The sequence below is a fragment of the Cherax quadricarinatus genome, chromosome 91, assembly GCF_038502225.1.
Source record: "Cherax quadricarinatus isolate ZL_2023a chromosome 91, ASM3850222v1, whole genome shotgun sequence".
Lineage (NCBI taxonomy): Eukaryota > Metazoa > Arthropoda > Malacostraca > Decapoda > Parastacidae > Cherax > Cherax quadricarinatus.
The window spans coordinates 9,030,095-9,052,523 of record NC_091382.1 but is presented as its reverse complement, the minus strand read 5'-3'; the positions used below and the strand labels follow the sequence as shown (position 1 = coordinate 9,052,523).

Below are 22,429 nucleotides of genomic sequence, written 5' to 3'. Positions count from 1 at the left end.
AGAAAGAAGCAGCCATGTGTGTCTTGGGAGGCAGCTAAAATGCTGGAAGCAAGGAGCTAGTAACCTCCTTTTCCTGTATACATTACTTAAGTTAAAAAGAGAAACCATCATTTTTCTTTTTAGGTCACCCGGCCTCAGTGGGATATGGCTGGGTTGATGAAAAAAAAAAAAAATTGGTAGGGTCAAGTCCACGTGAATCACTTAGTGCTCGTTCCTCATTATTATTGGTTGCCATGCTGACGTCGCTACGAGCAGGTGTACAGGCCACAAGACCACACCTGTGTTCATAATACATGTTGCCTACTAGCCTGTTGACTTTTCCTCGACTAAGGTTGCTGGAGAATCTTGAAGATATAACTAGGAATTTCTACCTCTATTAAATCAAAAGATCTTGTATTTAACAGAAAGTAGTAGTCATTTTTGGTTTTAAGTGTTGGTATAACATCCTGACTGGCCACCATACTAGCTCTCGAGGACCCCTATATTCCACAATATTTGTTCTTGTTTTTTCTTTACCCTTTTAGTAATTTACATATGATAAAGGGGTTAACAATCCCTTACTTACTGCTTATGGATGATGGATTCCAATTCACTTCATGGAACTAGAGGAAACACTACAAGAGGAATAATTGTTATGAAATTAGAATGAAACCCAGACGAGTGTGTATACACATATACTGTACGTATATGCACCCACGACTGCATGTACTGTGTACTGTGTGCAGGATCCATTTCTACTGCTGGATGTAAGCAGTGGTAGTACTGGTCCATGATCCTTTATCCAAAATTCGGAAATTCGAAAGGTTCCGAAAACCGAAGTTTTTTCATGGAGTGTGGAGCGTAAGTCACTGAGAGCCAGAGTGGCAGGCGTCAGTTGTGTCTCAGTGCCTGTAGTGTTCACACGTGCGTCTGCTGTTTGCTGATATTTTGTTTTTACTTTTTATTTTGTGACTTAAATTTCACTGTGAAAATGTCAAAAAGAGCTGCAGATACCCCTATGGGTAACAGCGAGAAAAAGAAAAGGAAGCATCTGACGTTAACAATAACGCAGAAAGTAGAGTTACTGCAGAAGCTCGATTGTGGAGTGTCAGTGCAGCCACTTACTGAAGAATATGGTGTTGGAACTACCACTGTTTATGATTTAAAGAAATGGTGTTAAATACAAATAAGCATGAGAACAGAAGTGATGATGATGATGATGATGACATTGCGAATACAGGTGAAAAAGTCCCCATACACGATATGGTGAAAATGTGTTATCAGTTAAGTCTTTAAAAATTCCATCTGTCATAGTACTCTTTCATCACTAGTTGTAGTGTTTGTAGTCTTTATTTATCCCACTTAGTATGAGTATTCATACATTTTTGCTGCAGTGTTAATGTTTGATTATGGGGTGCTGCCCTAGATGCCACCTTCATTCTGAAATTCAAAACACTGCTGGCCCCAAGGGTTTTGGATATAGGAATGTGTACCTGTAGCAGTAGTAGTAAAATTTACCTGCCATCTTTAGTGTTTACAAAAAAGAAGAGAGATCAGCAATCCTGCCATTGTAAAACGGTTAACAGATTTCCATTCAACATTCATATGGCATGACAGAAGTACCTTGCTGAGTGGTTGCTGTCTACCAACCTACCCAGCTCTACCAACTGCATTATCTACACACTTTTGGCAAGATAATTATCGAATGAATGATGGTGAATATGTACTTTTTTTTTTTTTAATCCTCCTACGCTGATTCAAGACAGCTTGTGTTAAAATTTTCAAACCGTAAAATTCATTCTAACAAGAAAACTGAATTTACCTATAATGTGCAATAAATAAGCAATTCTAATACAAGAACAGCCTCTACATATTGCTAAAGGCTTGTTTATACACGTCAGACAATCTGTATACGTACCACAAGCCTTGATCATGGCCTAATACTAATACTTATAATGATACATTATACCTAACAGGGACTTAACAAAATGCTGTTGCTAGTGAGTTGCTTGGCTGTCCACTCCTGAGCTTTGTTTATGGGATGCTCCCCTCAAGGAAGGTTTCTTGATGCTGGTAAGGGGCTCTTGATCTAGGGAATTGGATCTGTGCTCCAGTTCCCTGAATTAAGCCTGAATACCTTCCACCTCCCCCCCCCCCCCCCCACAGGTGTTGTATAATTCTACAAGTTTAGCACTTCCCCCTTGATTATAATAATAATAATAATTGTGGGAAGGTTTGTTCAATAGGTCATTAGCTTCAATAACTGTAATATTATGTACTATTTATGATCTATATTATCATAGTAAAGTTAATATTAAACTCATGAGGATCACACATTGTCTGGAATGGGAAGTAATTATGTTTAAGAAACAGAAGGTCCCTTTACCAACATTAAGGCACCTTTCTTGAGAAGTTTGTACAATCTCCTCCATTCCTCTATATGGAATTCTGTACTTTTATATCCTGAGGACACCATTTTCTACAAGGCCTCTGTATTAAACACAGGGTAAGTCTATCACTCCTTCGCTCTACATAAACAATTGGGCCTAGTGCTATCACCTGATCTGAGCCTGTTACCCAACTCTACATTAGCAGACAAAAATCTGCCCTTAATAGACAACAGAAAAGGGAGGTGCTTATCTGAAGATGCCTGATATAAGAATGAGGTCCAGCCCACTGGGGCAGTCCTGTGGCTGCATGGAAAACAAGAATCCATTAGATTATGAAAGGTAGAAAATGGCTTCTCTCATTAAAATGTGGCAGGGAAAGCTACACTGAGCAAAATGAAGTAGGAAGGTCCTCCAACTGGTGATACAGAAGACAAACCTGATAAGTGTATTTTTAGTGGTTTATCAAAACCAATATACAGAAATTATACTATTTGAGAAATATTCAAGTTTTAATGATAAAGTTTAAAATGGTCTTTAGATATATGGATGGAGAAAAACTAGAAAAACTGTTCACATAATATATCAGGCCAAAATTACAATATAGAGCTGGGGTGAGATATCAGCAAATACAAGATGGAAAAATCATGAAGCCCAGCTGCAAAATGGGTTTTAAAAGCAAAAACCACGAGTTAAAGAATACAAGACAATACCATGAATGGAATAATTGCATTACAGTGCGCGTTACCTGTGAATTATGCATTAGAATGGAAGAATTCAGCACTAAAAAGTACGAAAGATATAACAAAAAGCTAAGAAAGATGTCTTAGCACCAACAACAGAAGAAAAAGATCCCACAACTACATACTGGCCGAAAGGATTTAAGAAAATCTTCACAGTTGTAGAACGATGGAATGGATGATATGAGGATGTAGTGATACAACCAGTGGAAAGTTACAATTATCAAACATCCCTGAAGGGATAACTTTAAGTGGCTGACAGTATTTTCTTCTTTTAGCAAGGTTTCCATTTGTAACCTGAGAATGCCTTATTCGACCGACTTCAAATATTCAGTGCTGGTGTACAGTAACTAGGGAAAAGCTCATACAACTACTGTGAAGGTATCCTCTGGTCAATTTTATATAGACCATTTCCAATTCTGTATTCCATATGGTATCTAGGGAAAGCTGCTTTAGATTAGCTTCAAACTTTCAACACCAGTGCATGCTACCTAGGAGGAGGTTGGGATTGTTACTGGAATACACAGGTGCCAATTTGCAAAATTTTTCATTAAATAACTAAAGTCCTATGCCTCTTCTGAGAGGGTTCAATCCCTAATGACAGATGGATCTTATGGACAGGATGATACCCTATAAGCTTAGGCTGTGTAGATGCATTAAGCCAATTCAGTAACAAAATTAAAAAAACTATTGTTGGATTCCGAGCAATAACTGGGAAATTCCTCTTCTGATCGACTTCAAATCCTAAATCCTGGTGAACTGAAATCAGAACTGTTTGGATAGTTCTAGGGCTGGGGAGGTGCTAATTTTATTGAAGAAACTGAAAAAACTTGAAAACCTGGTTTTCATGCATATAATTTGTGAATGCCTCATTAAATGTTAATAACTTGAGAATCCAACTTTTAAGTGACTTCAAATTTAAAGAGCTGGTGAATTTTGAGAAATTGGTCTGTGTTATAACTAGTTCTTCTGTTGACTGACTTAAGCTTTCAAAGATAATGTATCTTATCAACAGCAACATTGTTGTGATCCTTGAATGCGAGATCTTCTGACATTATCACTCACAAGTCTCACACGGAACTTTTGCTCTAATGAATGGTTCAACAGAACAAAAGTTCTGTTTCAGTCTTTATTTCCTCCATTCCATAGCACTAGGGTTTATGTCTTTATTTATGTCCATGTAAGAATGAGAAACAGAAGTAGGGCAAGTACTGTGCCCTAAGAAGCAAAGCACTTCAGATTAAAAGTAACTTAAGACTATATAATTTAAACAATATACCCACTTACTTGCCCGTTAACTTTACTTTGTATTCCTGTTCTGGCATCTTGTGAGTATAAGACACTGCAATATAGGTGTGTGGTATACCAATATATGCAGAGCACACTAAATGCTGGAAGGGAGTATCACGAATAATCATTGTGTTCATGCCACTCTGCATCCCAGCCTTCCATGTCAGATAACCCACTGTATGCTTATCTAACTGGTTTGCTAAAGCTGGGAAAGAAATAAATGCATACTGTACATATAATAAACAATGATACATAAAATACACACAAAATACCAAGTGCTCAACAATTTGCAAATGAGCAAAATTATTTACATTCTCTCTCAGTCCACAGAAGGATTCGAACCTGCACACACTGCATCGAAGTATACAGTACTTTTGCCACACAGCCAGACCCCAGAAGCGTGAGTGTGCAGGTTTGAACTCTGCTGTGGACGGAGAGATAATGTTTGTAAAATACTGTATATTACATCTTTCTTTCAACACACCGGCCGTATTACTTTTCTAAATTACAAATTATGTCTAAAATTATCAGAACAAGTACAAGATCAAGAGACATTCAACACTTACTTGTGACTGTGCCCACACGTAGTCCATTAGGAGTGAAATGTGTAATGACAGATCCATTTCCAAACATACCACGGGAAAAGTTTCTGAAGGCTTTGGCTGCTATAGTCAGACCATTTCCTGCTCCAACTTCAACCTCTCCCCACCCCTTATCTGATGTTACTCTTCGAATTGAGCAATTGATACCACCGCTTCCATTACCGTTTTGAGATGAAAGGTTACCTTATAAAGAAGAGTACATCAGCATTACTAAAGGCTATAATGCCAGTTACTTGAACATACACAATCAACATTTACTGGTAAATTGCTCTCATATTAAATCAATATACAGATCTAATGAAGTAACTATAAAACTGCAAGCAAGGTGCTGATATTATGAAAAACAGAAATGTTTTAAGAAAATACATTATATATACCATTACAGTAAATATATCTATTAGAAAATTATACATAATTTCATAAATGGATAAGAATTTTGTGTATCTTTCTGGACCTCTGCATTCAAAAAATGAAGTAATTCATAGAAAACACTAGAGATGTAATTGTTATTCATTGGTCTCTCACTTCACCACTACTATGTTGCTCTGTCATTTTCTCACTTTACTACTCTGTTGTCCAGTAGTGTCTCTCACTTCATCTCTACTGTTGCTTTTTAGTGTCTCACTTCACCTCTACTGTTGCTTTTTAGTGTCTCACTTCACCTCTACTGTTGCTTTTTATTGTCTCACTTCACCTCTACTGTTGCTTTTTAGTGTCTCACTTCACTACTGAGTCACTCACTAGTGTGTCTGCAGATTACAAGTGACTGAGCACCAGGTTGATCCTAACACAGGAACACAGCGTTACTTGTGATGATAGCCACGGAAACCATACAAATATTATAAGTACTGAATTCTCTTCAGGACAAAACTTTCAAAGTTTTACCATACAAGTACAGTAGGGCCCTGCTTTACGGCGTTTCACCTTACGGCGTTCTGCTAACACGGCAATGTCAAATTATGACCAAAATTTGCTATACGGCAAGCGGTCTTTCAAATACGGCACTCCCCACCCGGTTTGTTTACATTCTCCGTGACCACATCTATTATGTCTGGAAATGTTCCAAAATTTCAAGTGTTTTATAACTATTGTGTATTTTATATGTACTCTAATAATTATACTTATGTGTACCTGTACCTAAATATACTTACACACTGTGCTGGTGTGCAGGTACACATTAAAATCGCTAAGTCTCTCTCTACTCATGACGCCAATAGTACGTAATAATCATCACTCTTGGGCACATTAAATGTCTTATTTTACATTAATATAGACATTTTCATTAATCCATCTATTATATTTTCCTCAAAATTATATAAGAAACACGTTACATAGCATATAAACATAATACATACACTCCCAGAATAAAAACTGATGTAAATATGAGATTTGTTTACAAAGCGACTGTGTAGGTAGTATCAGAAGATTTTTCTCTAGTCAAACACTGGGGGATAACTGTAGAAAAATATTCCTTTTGTATGCCTTCACTCTATATATAGTAATTCACAACCCTTGTGGGTTTAGCGCTTTTTTATTATGATGATAATATCATCATCTTCACTCTAAATATGATGCGTTGCATGAGAATGGGAGTGTTGCTGTTTGTTTATTCTGTACTAACTTGTACAACTTATACACAATGTAAGAGTATTTGTATTGAGATAATTATTATAATAAAAAAAAATATTGTGAGGTAAAAGTTTTACAAACTCTTACAAACGTACATGAATGAACTAAAAGCAGACACATATTAATACGCATCTATTTCAGCTGACCAAGTGATCGTCCACTACCTGTTCAGTTTGTGTTCTTACATTGTCTGAACTCTGTATATCGTTCTCTCTCTCGTTTACTCATTCGTTAACTAGTTGGCTCTTACTGACGATGGCGTCTAAGCTTAGCTGTGATAAAAAGAGTTGTAAGCCTATTGCTTTAAGTGCCAAGTTAGAGGATGATGGTGTGCCATTCTGATTTTATTCAATAAACACCCTGCCACTTACCTCTCACACATTAATATTAATATTTTAAGGTAAGTAATAAGTGTACTCTGTGTGTATCTTACCTTTTATTGTGTTTTTAATGCCTATTTCTATTGCTAACTTAATACAAGTTAGTGTAAATTTGTTGTCTGGCATTTATTGCATGTTTCGTAAGTGCTCTGATAATAATACTCGTGGACGTGTGTGGTAGCCAGGCGGAGGGACAATTTTACGTTTTCTCTGCTCAGCCACCAGAGAAAATGTGTATGAATCTGCGTTTGGCCCAGCCACTCTCCCGCTCTGCTTTTGTTTACAATTTTCGGCATGAATTATTCATTACTTCTCCCTTCGTTCAAGATGGCATCTAAAGGTAGTTGTTAGAAATGATTAAATTCAGTGAACAAGGTATGTCGATGCTAATAATATGGCTCTGGGCCATAGTGTAGGTAGCCGGTAGGTGCAGCCCAGGCGGGCTACACCTACTGGCTACCTACACTGACTTCCTACAAATAAATACTACTCATTTCTCTTCCTACATTAACCCTTTGAGGGTCCGTACCATAGATCTACAGACCCTGAGCTGCTTTGGGGATTAGCGTGGACGGTTACAAAGCATGGCTTGCTTCTGCAGTGTTTTAAAAACTGAGGTTGGAGAGTTGAAGGAGGAGGTCTTGCTTCTCCAGGAGGAGATTAGGAGGCTGAAGGTCCACCTCAATGGGTCTGGGAGAGAGTGTGAGGTGGCTGGAGTTGTGGGGAATGAGACTTCTAGCAGTGAGGTGCAGTCTGTCTCTCGCTGTGAGGAGGCTGTGGTTGGGGAGGTAGCAACGGCTACCAGCAGTGAGGTGCAGCCCAGCACCTGCTACAAGTGGCGAGTTGTTCACAGTAATGGGAGGCGCATCAGAGTAAGGAAAGTTAAGAGTGAAGATCTGAAGGTAGGAAATCGCTTCTCTGTTCTCCAGGATGAATGTACTTCAGTGGCCAGTGAAGGTAAGGGTACTACTGCCCCTGCTAATGAAGGTAAGCGCATTCTTGTGGTTGGTGACTCTCAGGTAAGATATATTGACCGTGCTTTTTGTAATAGGAATAAGAAGATGAGAGATAGAGTGTGCTTCCCTGGAGCTGGTGTTGGGGACATTGTCAACAGGCTGGATAATATCATGTCAGGTAATGGGAACAAGCCCATTATCTGTCTCAGTGCTGGTGGAAATGATATTGGGAAGGGTAGGAGAGAAGAGCTGCTAGATAAGTACAGGTCAGCTATAGATTTCATTAAGTCTAAGGGAGGGATCCCAATCATATGTAGCATCTTGCCTAGAAGGGGAGTAGGAAATGAATGGTTGTCTAGGGCAATTGGTGTAAATTGCTGGCTAGACAGATACTGCAAGGAACTTGCAATCCCATTCATTGACAACTGGAACAACTTTTATGGCAAACATGATATGTATGCAAGGGATGGGGTACATCTCTCTGGGGCAGGGGTGGTAGCACTTGCAGACTCGATTGAGAAGGCCATTGGTGAAATGCCTATGATTTTAAACTGATGGAAGATAGAGGTATGGGTGTGTGTGGGAAACAAGCAGGTTGCAACACTAGGGTTGGAAACAGTAAATGTATAAAAGGCATTCAGCATGAAGTTATAAATAAAGACAATAGAACAGGCCAGCAAACAAAGGGGGACAGCAGAGGGCAGCAAGGGACTAGCTCCCTTAAGGTTTACTATACTAATAGCAGGAGTGTTAGAAATAAGATAGATGAGCTAAGATTAATTGCAAGTGCAGGAAACATAGATATTATTGCTATAACAGAGACCTGGCTCAATCTGAAAGATAGAGAGATGCCCTCTGAATGTCACATACAAGGCTATAAATTATTCCACACTGACAGGGTCAACAGGAAAGGTGGTGGAGTAGCGATGTATGTCAGAGACAATTTAAATTGTTGTGTTAGACAAGATATTAAATTAGAAGCGTCAGCCACTGAATCTGTTTGGTTACAGCTTCTCGAGGGCCGAGAAAAACTAATGTTGGGTGTGATTTACAGGGCCCCAAATCTTGATAGGGAGTGCAGTAAACTTCTATGGGACGAAATTCGTAAGGCATCTACATACGAAAATGTTGTGCTAATGGGAGATTTCAACTATAGACAGATTGACTGGAGCAATTTGACAGAAAATTTAGAGTCGGGTGACTTTCTTGATACGATCCAGGATTGTTTTTTAAAACAGTTTGTGACAGAGCCAACTAGGGGAAATAACCTCCTTGACTTGGTTCTTGCCAGTAGGGAAACACTAATTAATAATCTTGAGGTTAATGATGAGCTTGGGGAGAGTGATCACAAATCACTCAGTTTTAATATATCATGGAATTCCCCTAATAATGGCAATCAAGTCTCCGTCCCTGACTTTCGCTTGGCTGATTTCATAGGACTGAAAAATTACTTAGGTGGGCTGAACTGGAATGACCTGACTAAGGGTCAGGTAGGTGGTGATGGTTGCCGATATGATGCTTTCCAGGGCATAGTTCTAGCTGCTCAGTCAAATTATGTTCCAAATAGGGAAATCAGATCAAACAAAAATGATCCTAAATGGATGAACAATAGATTAAAATATCTGATTGGTCAAAAGAGAGGCATATATAGGCAAATCAAAAGAGGAGAGGCGCAATTAAGAAATCGATATATTCAGTTAAAGAGAGAAATAAAAAAGGGAATTAGAAAAGCAAAAAGAGATTATGAGGTTAAAGTTGCAAAAGAATCGAAGACTAACCCAAAAGGATTCTTTCAGGTATACAGAAGTAAGATCAGGGACAAGATAGGCCCACTCAAAAGTTCCTCGGGTCAGCTCACTGACAGTGATAAGGAAATGTGTAGAATTTTTAACACATACTTCCTCTCAGTTTTTACACAGGAGGATACCAGCGATATTCCAGTAATGATAAATTATGTAGAACAGGACGATAATAAACTGTGCACTATTAGGGTCACAAGTGACATGGTCCTTAGGCAAATAGATAAATTAAAACCTAACAAATCCCCAGGCCCTGATGAACTGTATGCAAGGGTTCTAAAGGAATGTAAAGAGGAGCTTAGCACACCTTTGGCTAATCTTTTCAACATATCACTACAAACTGGCATGGTGCCAGATAAGTGGAAAATGGCAAATGTGATACCTATTTTCAAAACAGGTGACAGGTCCTTAGCTTCGAACTATAGACCAATAAGCCTAACCTCCATAGTGGGAAAATTTATGGAATCAATAATTGCCGAGGCAGTTCGTAGCCATCTTGAAAAGCATAAATTAATCAACGAATCTCAGCATGGTTTTACAAAGGGGCGTTCCTGCCTTACAAATTTATTAACTTTTTTCACTAAGGTATTTGAGGAGGTAGATCATGGTAATGAATATGATATTGTGTATATGGACTTCAGTAAGGCTTTTGACAGGGTCCCACATCAGAGACTATTGAGGAAAATTAAAGCACATGGAATAGGAGGAGAAATTTTTTCCTGGATAGAGGCATGGTTGACAAATAGGCAGCAGAGAGTTTGCATAAATGGGGAGAAATCAGAGTGGGGAAGCGTCACGAGCGGTGTTCCACAGGGGTCAGTGTTGGGCCCCCTGCTGTTCACAATCTACATAAACGACATAGACGAGGGCATAAAGAGCGACATCGGCAAGTTTGCCGATGACACCAAAATAGGCCGTCGAATTCATTCTGACGAGGACATTCGAGCACTCCAGGAAGATTTGAATAGACTGATGCAGTGGTCGGAGAAGTGGCAGATGCAGTTTAATATAGACAAATGCAAAGTTCTAAATGTTGGACAGGACAATAACCATGCCACATATAAACTAAATAATGTAGATCTTAATATTACGGATTGCGAAAAAGATTTAGGAGTTCTGGTTAGCAGTAATCTGAAACCAAGACAACAGTGCATAAGTGTTCGCAATAAAGCTAATAGAATCCTTGGCTTCATATCAAGAAGCATAAATAATAGGAGTCCTCAGGTTGTTCTTCAACTCTATACATCCTTGGTTAGGCCTCATTTAGATTATGCTGCACAGTTTTGGTCACCGTATTACAGAATGGATATAAATTCTCTGGAAAATGTACAAAGGAGGATGACAAAGAGGATCCCATGTATCAGAAACCTTCCCTATGAGGATAGACTAAGGGCCCTGAAACTGCACTCTCTAGAAAGATGTAGAATTAGGGGGGATATGATTGAGGTGTATAAATGGAAGACAGGAATAAATAAAGGGGATGTAAATAGTGTGCTGAAAATATCTAGCCTAGACAGGACTCGCAGCAATGGTTTTAAGTTGGAAAAATTCAGATTCAGGAAGGATATAGGAAAGTACTGGTTTGGTAATAGAGTTGTGGATGAGTGGAACAAACTCCCAAGTACCGTTATAGAGGCCAGAACGTTGTGTAGCTTTAAAAATAGGTTGGATAAATACATGAGTAGATGTGGGTGGGTGTGAGTTAGACCTGATAGCTTGTGCTAACAGGTCGGTTGCCGTGTTCCTCCCTTAAGTCAATGTGACCTGACCTGACTAGGTTGGGTGCTTTGGCTTAAGCCGGTAGGAGACTTGGACCTGCCTCGCATGGGCCAGTAGGCCTTCTGCAGTGTTCCTTCGTTCTTATGTTCTTATGTTCTATACATTGAGGGTCCAAACTGTAGATCTAAGCCATGAGCTCAGCTCACTCTGATAAGCTGTGAGCGGTAAATTTGGGCCTAGATATGAAAGAATGCATCTATGTGGTATGTATGCACCACATAAAACAAATCCTGCAGCACTGTGTGCTGCAGGATTTTCGATTAAAACAGCGACTTTGCAGTGCTTTTTCGTATGTTTTTTATAGTTGTATTTGTGATTTCTTGGTCTCATTTGATAGAATGGAAGATATATTACAGAAATGGAGATGATTTTGATTGGTTTTAGTAATGGAAATGGGTTGAAACCGAGCTCAAAATAGCAGAAATGTTAAATTTTTGCCTATGTTCATGAGTAAACAAATGATCCCACACGTCTAATACACGCCATCTGGTGGGTCTAATATACGTTCACAAATGTGGTGATATTATTTATACAATTATTACAGTATTGGATAACAATAAATTTTCTATTTTTTTGGTTTGAATAAAAATTTATTATGTGAATAAAAAATCAAAATGGAATTCATTTGTAAAGCCTGAAAACGTAACTAATGAACAGAGGAAATGTTAGTTTAGTTCCAGGAATGCTTGTATTGTTTATTCTGGACCCTACTTTGAAATTAGAATATTTTGAACTTTGCATTAAATTGGCCAAATTACCAATTTCCAATCACTTTATTTTGTAGTTGAAACAGTTGACTTGGCGATTATTTGTGCCCAAGCAATAGAATAGAAGTAATACTAGTGAAATAGCTAAGAATTTGTTTGACTGGAGTAATATAATTGGTCTAAAATAGGAGTCAAAGTCGGCAAAATCGACGATGCGTAAATATCGCTGTCACATCAAAATTCGTGAGAGCATAATTTCGTCAATTTTCCATCAAATTTCATACTTTGTGTTTTATTACCTTCAGAAAAACATTCTCTACCATTTCATAAGAAAAAATAAAATTATTTTTTGAAAATTCTTGGACACTGGTGCGCACTTTGAAATTTGGCCTCTGGACCCTGAAAGTGTTAAAACGACACATATTTTAAGGTAAACAGCGAGTGTACTGTATGTGTATTTTAACTCTCTGGGATGCTGTGTATCTTTATATGTATATGCTTCTAAACTGTTGTATTCTGAGCACCTCTGCAAAAACAGTGATAATGTGTGAGTGTGGTGAAAGTGTTGAATGATGATGAAAGTATTTTCTTTTTGGGGATTTTCTTTCTTTTTTGGGTCACCCTACCTCGGTGGGAGACGGCCGACTTGTTGAGAGAGAGAAAAAAAAAAAAAAAAAAAAAAGTAAGAGACAGGGAGCCAGGGCTACCTACACCTGACTCCCTACAAATAAGTACTACTCACCTCTCTCCCTACATTAAGATTACAAATACTTTAAGATAAGTAATGAATGTACTGTGAATGTATTTTACTTTGTGTGTTTCTAATGCTTACTTCTATTACTAACTTAATATAATTTAGTGTAAACTTGATGTCTGGCATTTATATGAATTTATAAATGGAAAAAATGGCGTTCTGCTTTCCGGCGATAGCATGGAACCTAACCTGCCGTATAAGTGGGGCCCTACTGTAGTGTAGGTGTTTGCTCCACAGCTCACTTTTCTTTAGGATAACCTGCTCTCCTAGAATGATCTAACAACTAGACATCCAGAAATGAATATATAAAAATTCATGGCATAAATCTGAAAAATAAACTAATACAGAAAGTAACCAAGATTCAGCTAGCATTTGCCCCAACTCACCCCCCAAACACTGCAACCAGGCAAGCTGCACCCTGATTAAAACAGACTAGGGTGAATATTACACTAGCCTCGAGCATTAATCCTCCCGCACTTGGGTAAGGGAAAACACTGATGAACCAGCACCAAAAATACTTGCAGGATACATATGATCACGAGGGAATAAAATTTCTCACTATCAGCTTCTTCCTTGAGCAGCCTGAGGGCTGACACCACTCTTACTGCTTACCCTAACAACCAACCCTCAAAGAAAATGGCTAACCTAAAATGGCTAACCAAGGAGTATTGTCTCTGAACTCCTTTCAGGATTTTGATGAAACTCCCAAGAAAACGTGGTGACGTGTACTTAGCTCTGTGAAGACCTGTTTGTGTGCTCTCTGTGAATCTGAACCAGGATGCCCTCTCTTGAGCAACTTTACCAGCAGCTGAGAGAAGAGCTCAGAGTTGCTAAGATGGAGATACGGCGATTAACGAAGGAGAACAAGAGGATTCGTAGTAATCCTCCTGTTGTGAGTCCCCAGGTTAAGAGGGGAGCTTGGTCAGTGGCCGGGCAACTTGGAACCAAGCTGAAGATCAAGAAAACGGTTGGAGAGGCAGAAACAACGAGAAACCAGAAGACTACCGTGGAAACTTCCAACCCATTCTCGGTGCTACCTGACGAATGTGAGTGTTCTACTGGGAATGCCACAACGAGCACCAAAGAAGCATTGGCAGACGTGAGCGAGACATCCCTAGAAACCCCAACGAAGACCATCGAGAACGTCTTGACGAATTCTACAAGTGGTGTAATGCTACCTGGCGAATGTGAGTCGACTACTCGGAGCATCATGACGGACGATGCCAAGGAAGGTAAAAACATTGTTGTTGTTGGGGATAGCTAGATTAGGTACATGGATAGGGCATTCTGCTTGAAGGATAGGAGTAGGAGGCAGAGTGTGTGTTTCCCTGGGGCTGGGATGAAGGATATTGTTAGCCGTCTGGATGACATCATGAGAGGTAATGGGAGTAATCTTATTATCTGTCTCAGTGCTGGAGGCAACGATGTTGGCAGACGTAGGAGTGAGGACCTGATTAGCAGGTATAGGTCAGCAATAGAGATAATTAGGAGGAAGGGTGGGAAACCTGTCATATGTGGCATTTTGCCAAGGAGAGGAGTTGGAAATGAATGGCTGTCCAGAGCAATTGGTGTCAATTGCTGGCTGGACAAATACTGTAAGGAAAATGCAGTAACATTCATTGACAACTGGGACCTCTTCTATGGCAGAAATGACATGTATGCCAGGGACGGGGTTCACTTATCTAGGTGTGGGGTGGGAGCACTGGCCAACGCAGTGGAGGGAGCTGTTAGGTCTTTAAACTAGGAATAGTTAGTGGTATGGGTTTTTGCGGGAAAACTGTGAAGTCGCAGGGTAGTAATATGAGTACTAGGAGAACTAGTAATAGGCAAAATGAGGTGGATATTGGAAAGCCAGTGGCACTAATTGACAAGGACAGTAATAGGTTTAGTGGAAAAACAGAAAGGAGCAGGAAGGGTCAAGAGAGAGGAGGGTCTTTAAATATTTATTACACAAATAGTCGCAGTGCTAGGAATAAGATGGACGAGTTGAGACTAGTTGCTAGTGCAGGTAACATAGATGTATTTGCCATTACTGAGACGTGGTTTAATTCAAAAAGTCGAGACATGCCTGCAGAATGTCACATCCAGGGTTTTAAATTGTTCCAAGTAGATAGAAGTGTCGGAAAGGGGGGTGGGGTGGCATTGTATGTCCGAGATCGCTTGAACTGTTGCATAAAAACGGGTATTAAGTCTGAAGTAACACAGTCTGATTATGTGGAAGATGGCTAATGTAATTCCTATTTTTAAAACAGGGGACAAGTCGTTACCGTCAAATTACCGCCCAATAAGCCTGACCTCAATTGTAGGCAAATTACTAGAGTCAATTATAGCTCAGATTATAAGAAGCCATCTCGATAAGCATAGCTTGATTAATGATACTCAGCATGGATTCACAAGAGGCCGGTCTTGTCTAACTAATTTATTAACTTTCTTCAGTAAAGCTTTTGAGGCTGTTGACCACGATAAAGAATTTGATATTATTTACTTAGATTTTAGTAAGGCATTTGATAGAGTTCTGCACCAAAGACTGTTGAAGAAAGTAGCAGCTCATGGCATTGGGGGAAGGGTGCTCTCGTGGATCGAATCATGGCTCACAGACAGAAAGCAGTGTGTGTCCATAAATGGGGTTAAATCCGAGTGGGGATCAGTAACAAGTGGCGTTCCACAGGGATCAGTCTTGGGCCCGTTGTTGTTTATAATATATATCAATGATCTTGATGAAGGAATTACTAGTGATATGAGCAAATTCGCCGATGACACGAAGATAGGTAGGATAACTGATTCAAAAGTAGATGTTAGGGAACTTCAGGAGGATTTAGACAAACTCTACTCTTGGTCAGAAAAGTGGCAGATGCAGTTCAATGTAGATAAATGCAAGGTTCTGAAGCTCGGGAGTGTCCATAACCCTAGCACTTATAAGTTAAATAATGTAGAAGTTAGCCATACAGATTGCAAAAAGGACTTGGGGGTTATGGTAAGCAGCAACCTTAAACCAAGACAGCAATGCCTAAGCGTACGTAATAAGGCAAATAGATTACTGGGATTTATATCAAGAAGTGTAAGCAACAGAAGTCCAGAGGTCATACTGCAGCTTTATACATCATTGGTAAGGCCTCACCTAGATTATGCAGCTCAATTCTGGTCTCCATATTACAGAATGGACATAAATTCGTTAGAAAACATTCAGCGTAGGATGACTAAATTAATACATAGCATTAGAAATCTTCCTTATGAAGAAAGATTTAAGACTCTTAAGCTACATTCACTTGTTAGACGAAGAATGAGGGGAGACCTGATCGAAGTGTATAAGTGGAAGATAGGTATTAATAAAGGGGATATTAACAAGGTCTTGAGGATATCTCTCCATGAAAGAACCCGCAGTAATGGATTTAAATTAGATAAGTTTAGATTTAGAAAGGACATAGGAAAGTATTGGTTTGGAAATAGGGTAGTTGATGAGTGGAACAGTCTACCTAGTTGGGTTATTGAGGCTAGGACTTTGGGTAGTTTCAAATTTAGGTTGGATAAGTACATGAGTGGGAGGGGTTGGATTTGAGTGGAACTTGCACATCAGAGCTTATTTCTTGGGTAGCATTGAAAATTGGGTTGGTCAAATGTTTGTTAGTGGGATGAATTGTAAAGGACCTGCCTAGTATGGGCCAACAGGCCTGCTGCAGTGTTCCTCCTTTCTTATGTCTATGTTCTTATGTCAATTTCGTCAATGACCAAAAAACAAAAATAAAGTGCCTCAGTGAAAAATATTAAACCCCCCATGAAGCCTACACTGTACTTTAAACCTCCCTAACCAGAAAAACATAGTGAACACCACTGCCTGCCAACAAATCATGAAAAACAAAATCGTGCCATTACGATTTTGAGAGTCAAAATAACCAATCTACAAAACATCAAGGAAATCCAACTTGAAATGTAAACAACAGTTAAATATTACAGCAAAACAGTTACATGTTCAAATGCAGACAAATTCTTTCACTGAAAAAAATGGCAAGAGACTGGAAAACAATGACACAGTTTATTGATTAACGCAAACAAGCACATGAAATAGTGCAGTAGCAACAACTAATGCATGCTGCAAGGGGCTAAAAACTCCTTTTCCTGTATAAATTACTACATGTAAAAAGAAATGTTGAGTGAATGCGTGGGGAGTTTTGAATCAAGTGTGAGAGTAATGGTGGTTGGGGATTTCAATGCTAAAGTGGGTAAAAATGTTATGGAGGGAGTAGTAGGTAAATTTGGGGTGCCAGGGGTAAATGTAAATGGGGAGCCTTTAATTGAGCTATGTGTAGAAAGAAATTTGGTAATAAGTAATACATATTTTATGAAAAAGAGGATAAATAAATATACAAGGTATGATGTAGCACGTAATGAAAGTAGTTTATTAGATTATGTATTGGTGAATAAAAGGTTGATGGGTAGGCTCCAGGATGTACATGTTTATAGAGGGGCAACTGATATATCGGATCATTATTTAGTTGTAGCTACAGTTAGAGTAAGAGGTAGATGGGAAAAGAGGAAGGTGGCAACAACAAGTAAGAGGGAGGTGAAAGTGTATAAACTAAGGGAGGAGGAAGTTCGGGTGAGATATAAGCGACTATTGGCAGAAAGGTGGGCTAGTGCAAAGATGAGTAGTGGGGGGGTTGAAGAGGGTTGGAATAGTTTTAAAAATGCAGTATTAGAATGTGGGACAGAAGTTTGTGGTTATAGGAGGGTGGGGGCAGGAGGAAAGAGGAGTGATTGGTGGAATGATGAAGTAAAGGGTGTGATAAAAGAGAAAAAGGTAGCTTATGAGAGGTTTTTACAAAGCAGAAGTGTTATAAGAAGAGCAGAGTATATGGAGAGTAAAAGAAAGGTAAAGAGAGTGGTGAGAGAGTGCAAAAGGAGAGCAGATGATAGAGTGGGAGAGGCACTGTCAAGAAATTTTAATGAAAATAAGAAAAAATTTTGGAGTTAAACAAGTTAAGAAAGCCTAGGGAAAATATGGATTTGTCAGTTAAAAACAGAGTAGGGGAGTTAGTAGATGGGGAGATGGAGGTATTGGGTAGATGGCGAGAATATTTTGAGGAACTTTTAAATGTTAAGGAAGAAACAGAGGCAGTAATTTCATGCACTGGTCAGGGAGGTCTACCATCTTTTAGGAGTGAAGAAGAGCAGAATGTAAGTGTGGGGGAGGTACGTGAAGCATTACGTAAAATGAAAGGGGGTAAAGCAGCTGGAACTGATGGGATCATGACAGAAATGTTAAAAGCAGGGGGAGATATAGTGTTGGAGTGGTTGGTACTTTTGTTTAATAAATGTATGAAAGAGGGGAAGGTACCTAGGGATTGGCAGAGAGCATGTATAGTCCCTTTATATAAAGGGAAAGGGGACAAAAGAGACTGTAAAAATTATAGAGGAATAAGCTTACTGAGTATACCAGGAAAAGTGTACGGTAGGGTTATAATTGAAAGAATTAGAGGTAAGACAGAATGTAGGATTGCGGATGAGCAAGGAGGTTTCAGAGTGGGTAGGGGATGTGTAGATCAAGTGTTTACATTGAAGCATATATGTGAACAGTATTTAGATAAAGGTAGGGAAGTTTTTATTGCATTTATGGATTTAGAAAAGGCATATGATAGAGTGGATAGAGGAGCAATGTGGCAGATGTTGCAAGTATATGGAATAGGTGGTAAGTTATTAAATGCTGTAAAGAGTTTTTATGAGGATAGTGAGGCTCAGGTTAGGGTGTGTAGAAGAGAGGGAGACTACTTCCCGGTAAAAGTAGGTCTTAGACAGGGATGTGTAATGTCACCATGGTTGTTTAATATATTTATAGATGGGGTTGTAAAGGAAGTAAATGCTAGGGTGTTCGGGAGAGGGGTGGGATTAAATTTTGGGGAATCAAATTCAAAATGGGAATTGACACAGTTACTTTTTGCTGATGATACTGTGCTTATGGGAGATTCTAAAGAAAAATTGCAAAGGTTAGTGGATGAGTTTGGGAATGTGTGTAAAGGCAGAAAGTTGAAAGTGAACATAGAAAAGAGTAAGGTGATGAGGGTGTCAAATGATTTAGATAAAGAAAAATTGGATATCAAATTGGGGAGGAGGAGTATGGAAGAAGTGAATGTTTTCAGATACTTGGGAGTTGACGTGTCGGCGGATGGATTTATGAAGGATGAGGTTAATCATAGAATTGATGAGGGAAAAAAGGTGAGTGGTGCGTTGAGGTATATGTGGAGTCAAAAAACGTTATCTATGGAGGCAAAGAAGGGAATGTATGAAAGTATAGTAGTACCAACACTCTTATATGGGTGTGAAGCTTGGGTGGTAAATGCAGCAGCAAGGAGACGGTTGGAGACGGTTGGAGGCAGTGGAGATGTCCTGTTTAAGGGCAATGTGTGGTGTAAATATTATGCAGAAAATTCGGAGTGTGGAAATTAGGAGAAGGTGTGGAGTTAATAAAAGTATTAGTCAGAGGGCAGAAGAGGGGTTGTTGAGGTGGTTTGGTCATTTAGAGAGAATGGATCAAAGTAGAATGACATGGAAAGCATATAAATCTATAGGGGAAGGAAGGCGGGGTAGGGGTCGTCCTCGAAAGGGTTGGAGAGAGGGGGTAAAGGAGGTTTTGTGGGCAAGGGGCTTGGACTTCCAGCAAGCGTGCACGAGCGTGTTAGACAGGAGTGAATGGAGACGAATGGTACTTGGGACCTGACGATCTGTTGGAGTGTGAGCAGGGTAATATTTAGTGAAGGGATTCAGGGAAACCGGTTATTTTCATATAGTCGGACTTGAGTCCTGGAAATGGGAAGTACAATGCCTGCACTTTAAAGGAGGGGTTTGGGATATTGGCAGTTTGGAGGGATATGTTGTGTATCTTTATATGTGTATGCTTCTAGACTGTTGTATTCTGAGCACCTCAGCAAAAACAGTGATAATGTGCGAGTGTGGTGAAAGTGTTAAATGATGATGAAAGTATTTTCTTTTTGGGGATTTTCTTTCTTTTTTGGGTCACCCTGCCTCGGTGGGAGACGGCCGACTTGTTGGAAAAAAAAAAAAAAAAAAAAAAAAGAAAAACTTTTTGTTTTTCTTTTTAGGTCACCCTGCCTCAGTGGGAGATGGCTGGTTCATTGAAAAAAATAAGTATCAGAAATGGGTAGTCAAAATTGTTTGCCACTCTCAGGAGATTAAAAAGTGTTAAATATCAACTTAGTTCATGGTGAAATCAAAGAAACGTATTTGTTAGGCAGTCTGGGAGGTTAACAACTTCACTTGACCATAAAACAGGGAAAATGTATCTTTGTAAATTAGTGCCTTACAAAAATTGTCACGACCTTTTAATAAGGTTAAGAAAACTTTGTCTTAACAATGGTAACAATATCCTCTCAGTGTTTTGCTCAAAATGGACAAATTATGCAAAAACAGTCACAGGAAAGAGATACGAAATAACCAGTGACTGTGACCTAAACAATTTCCTCAAATAATCTTGCCTAACTGAGGAAGTCATTACACAGGTAATCTCACAACGCTAAGTGTCATGGTTATGGACCAGGCTGTGGGGGCGCTGATCCCCGGAACACCCTCCAGGTATACTCCAAATATCAACGTGTATATCTCCTAGTTATTACTACTACATCACTCCATCTTTAATTGTATTGCATCTTTTCAAACATATTTCATATTTACCCGAAAGAATTGCAGTGTCTCTATTTGTCAGTGGAGCTTCAATTGCTTGATTGAGGGTCATTCCACTAATTTCAATGTGTGGTAAACCAAACAAATCCCTGAAATGAATATAAGAAAAAGCAGTCAGTTCAAAATACCTTACTATCTAATGTATTGATAAATATTAAAGGCACATTAATTCTTATACTGAGGTGTGAATCACAGGAAATACTGCTAAATGTACTTATGGATATAGAAAGATGCAAATATTAAATAAAATGACTTGAGTACTGGAGGTGGGAAGTACAATGCCTGCACTCTTAAGGAGGGGGATGGGTAGGGGATATGTAGATCAAGTGTATACATTGAAGCATATATGTGAAGAATATTTAGATAAAGGTAGGGTAGTTTTGATTGCATTTATGGATTTAGAAAAGGCATATGATAGGGTGGATAGGGGGATAATGTGGCAGAAGTTAAAAGTGTATGGAATAGGTAGTAGTTACTAAATGCTGTAAAGAGTTTTTATGAGGATAGTGAGGCTCAGGTTAGGGTGTGTAGGAGAGAGGGAGATTACTTCCCAGTAAAAGTAGGCCTTACACAGGGATGTGTAATGTCATCATGGATGTTTAACATATTTATAGATAGGAATGTAAAATAAGTAAATGCTAGGGTGTTGGGGAAAGGAGTGGGATTAAATTATGGGGAATCAAATACAAAATGGGAGTTGACAAAGTTACGTTTTGCTGATGATACTGTGCTTATGGGAGATTCTAAAGAAAAGTTGTGAAGGTTAGTGGACAAGTTTGGGAGGGTGTGTAGAGGAAGTAAGTTGAAAGTGAACATAGATAAGAGTAAGGTGATGAGGATATCAAACGATTTAGATAAAGAAAAATTGGATATCACATTGAAAGGAGGGAGTATGGAAGAAGTGAATGTGTTCAGATATTTGGGAGTTGACTGATCAACAGATGGGTTTATGAAGGACGAGGTTAACCATAGAACTGATGAAGGAAAAAAGGTGAGTGGTGCTTTGAGGTATCTGTGAAGACAAAAAAAAAAAAAAAAAAAAAAAAAAAAAAAAAGTCATCCAGGAAGCAAAGAAGGGAATGTACGAGAACAAAGTGGTACCAACACTAACTTGGGTGTGAAGCATGGGTTGTAAATGCTGCAGCAAGGAAGTGGCTGGAGGCAGTGGAGATGTCGTGTCTAAGGGCAATGTGTAGTACAGTGGTACCTCAAGTTATGAACTTAATTTGTTCCAAAAGGCTGTTCGAGTGCCAATACCAAATGAATTTGTTCCCGTAAGGAATAATGTAAATTAGATTAATCTGTTTCAGACTCCCAAAAATACACTTACAAAAGCACTCGCAAAAATACACTTACATAATTGTTCGAGTTGAGAACTGTTCGAAACTTGAGGTACCACTGTATAATATGTAGAGAAATTGTAGTGTGGAAATTAGGAGGAGGTATGAAGTTAATAAAAGTATTAGAGGTCTGAAGAGGGGCTGTTGAGGTGGTCTGGTCATTCAGAGAGGATGGAACAAAGTAGAATGACTTGGAGAGCGCATGAATCTGTAGTGGAAGGAAGGTGGGGTAGGGGTCATCCTAGGAAACGTTGGAGGGAGGGGGGTAAAGGAGGTTTTGTGGGTGAGGGGCTTAGACAAGAGTGAATGAAGATGAATAGGTTTTGGGACCTGATGAGTTGTTGGAGTGTGAACAAGGTAATATTTTGTGTAAGGGATTCAGGGAAATCAGTCAACTG

General features: G+C 39.1%; 1 protein-coding gene across 2 annotated transcripts in view; it reads right to left on the bottom strand.

Moving 5' to 3' along the window:
* The window catches only part of LOC128704851 (dnaJ homolog subfamily C member 11), a 95,260-nt gene that overhangs the window by 54,274 nt on the left and 18,557 nt on the right, over positions 1-22,429 (bottom strand). For both annotated transcript variants that reach the window (XM_053800001.2, XM_070104375.1), the window contains exons 5-7: positions 20,683-20,780; positions 4,963-5,181; positions 4,394-4,601 (exon numbers count right to left, since the gene is read on the bottom strand). In XM_053800001.2, the coding sequence (XP_053655976.2) occupies positions 4,394-4,601; positions 4,963-5,181; positions 20,683-20,780 (525 nt within the window). The remainder of the gene's footprint in view (positions 1-4,393; positions 4,602-4,962; positions 5,182-20,682; positions 20,781-22,429) is intronic.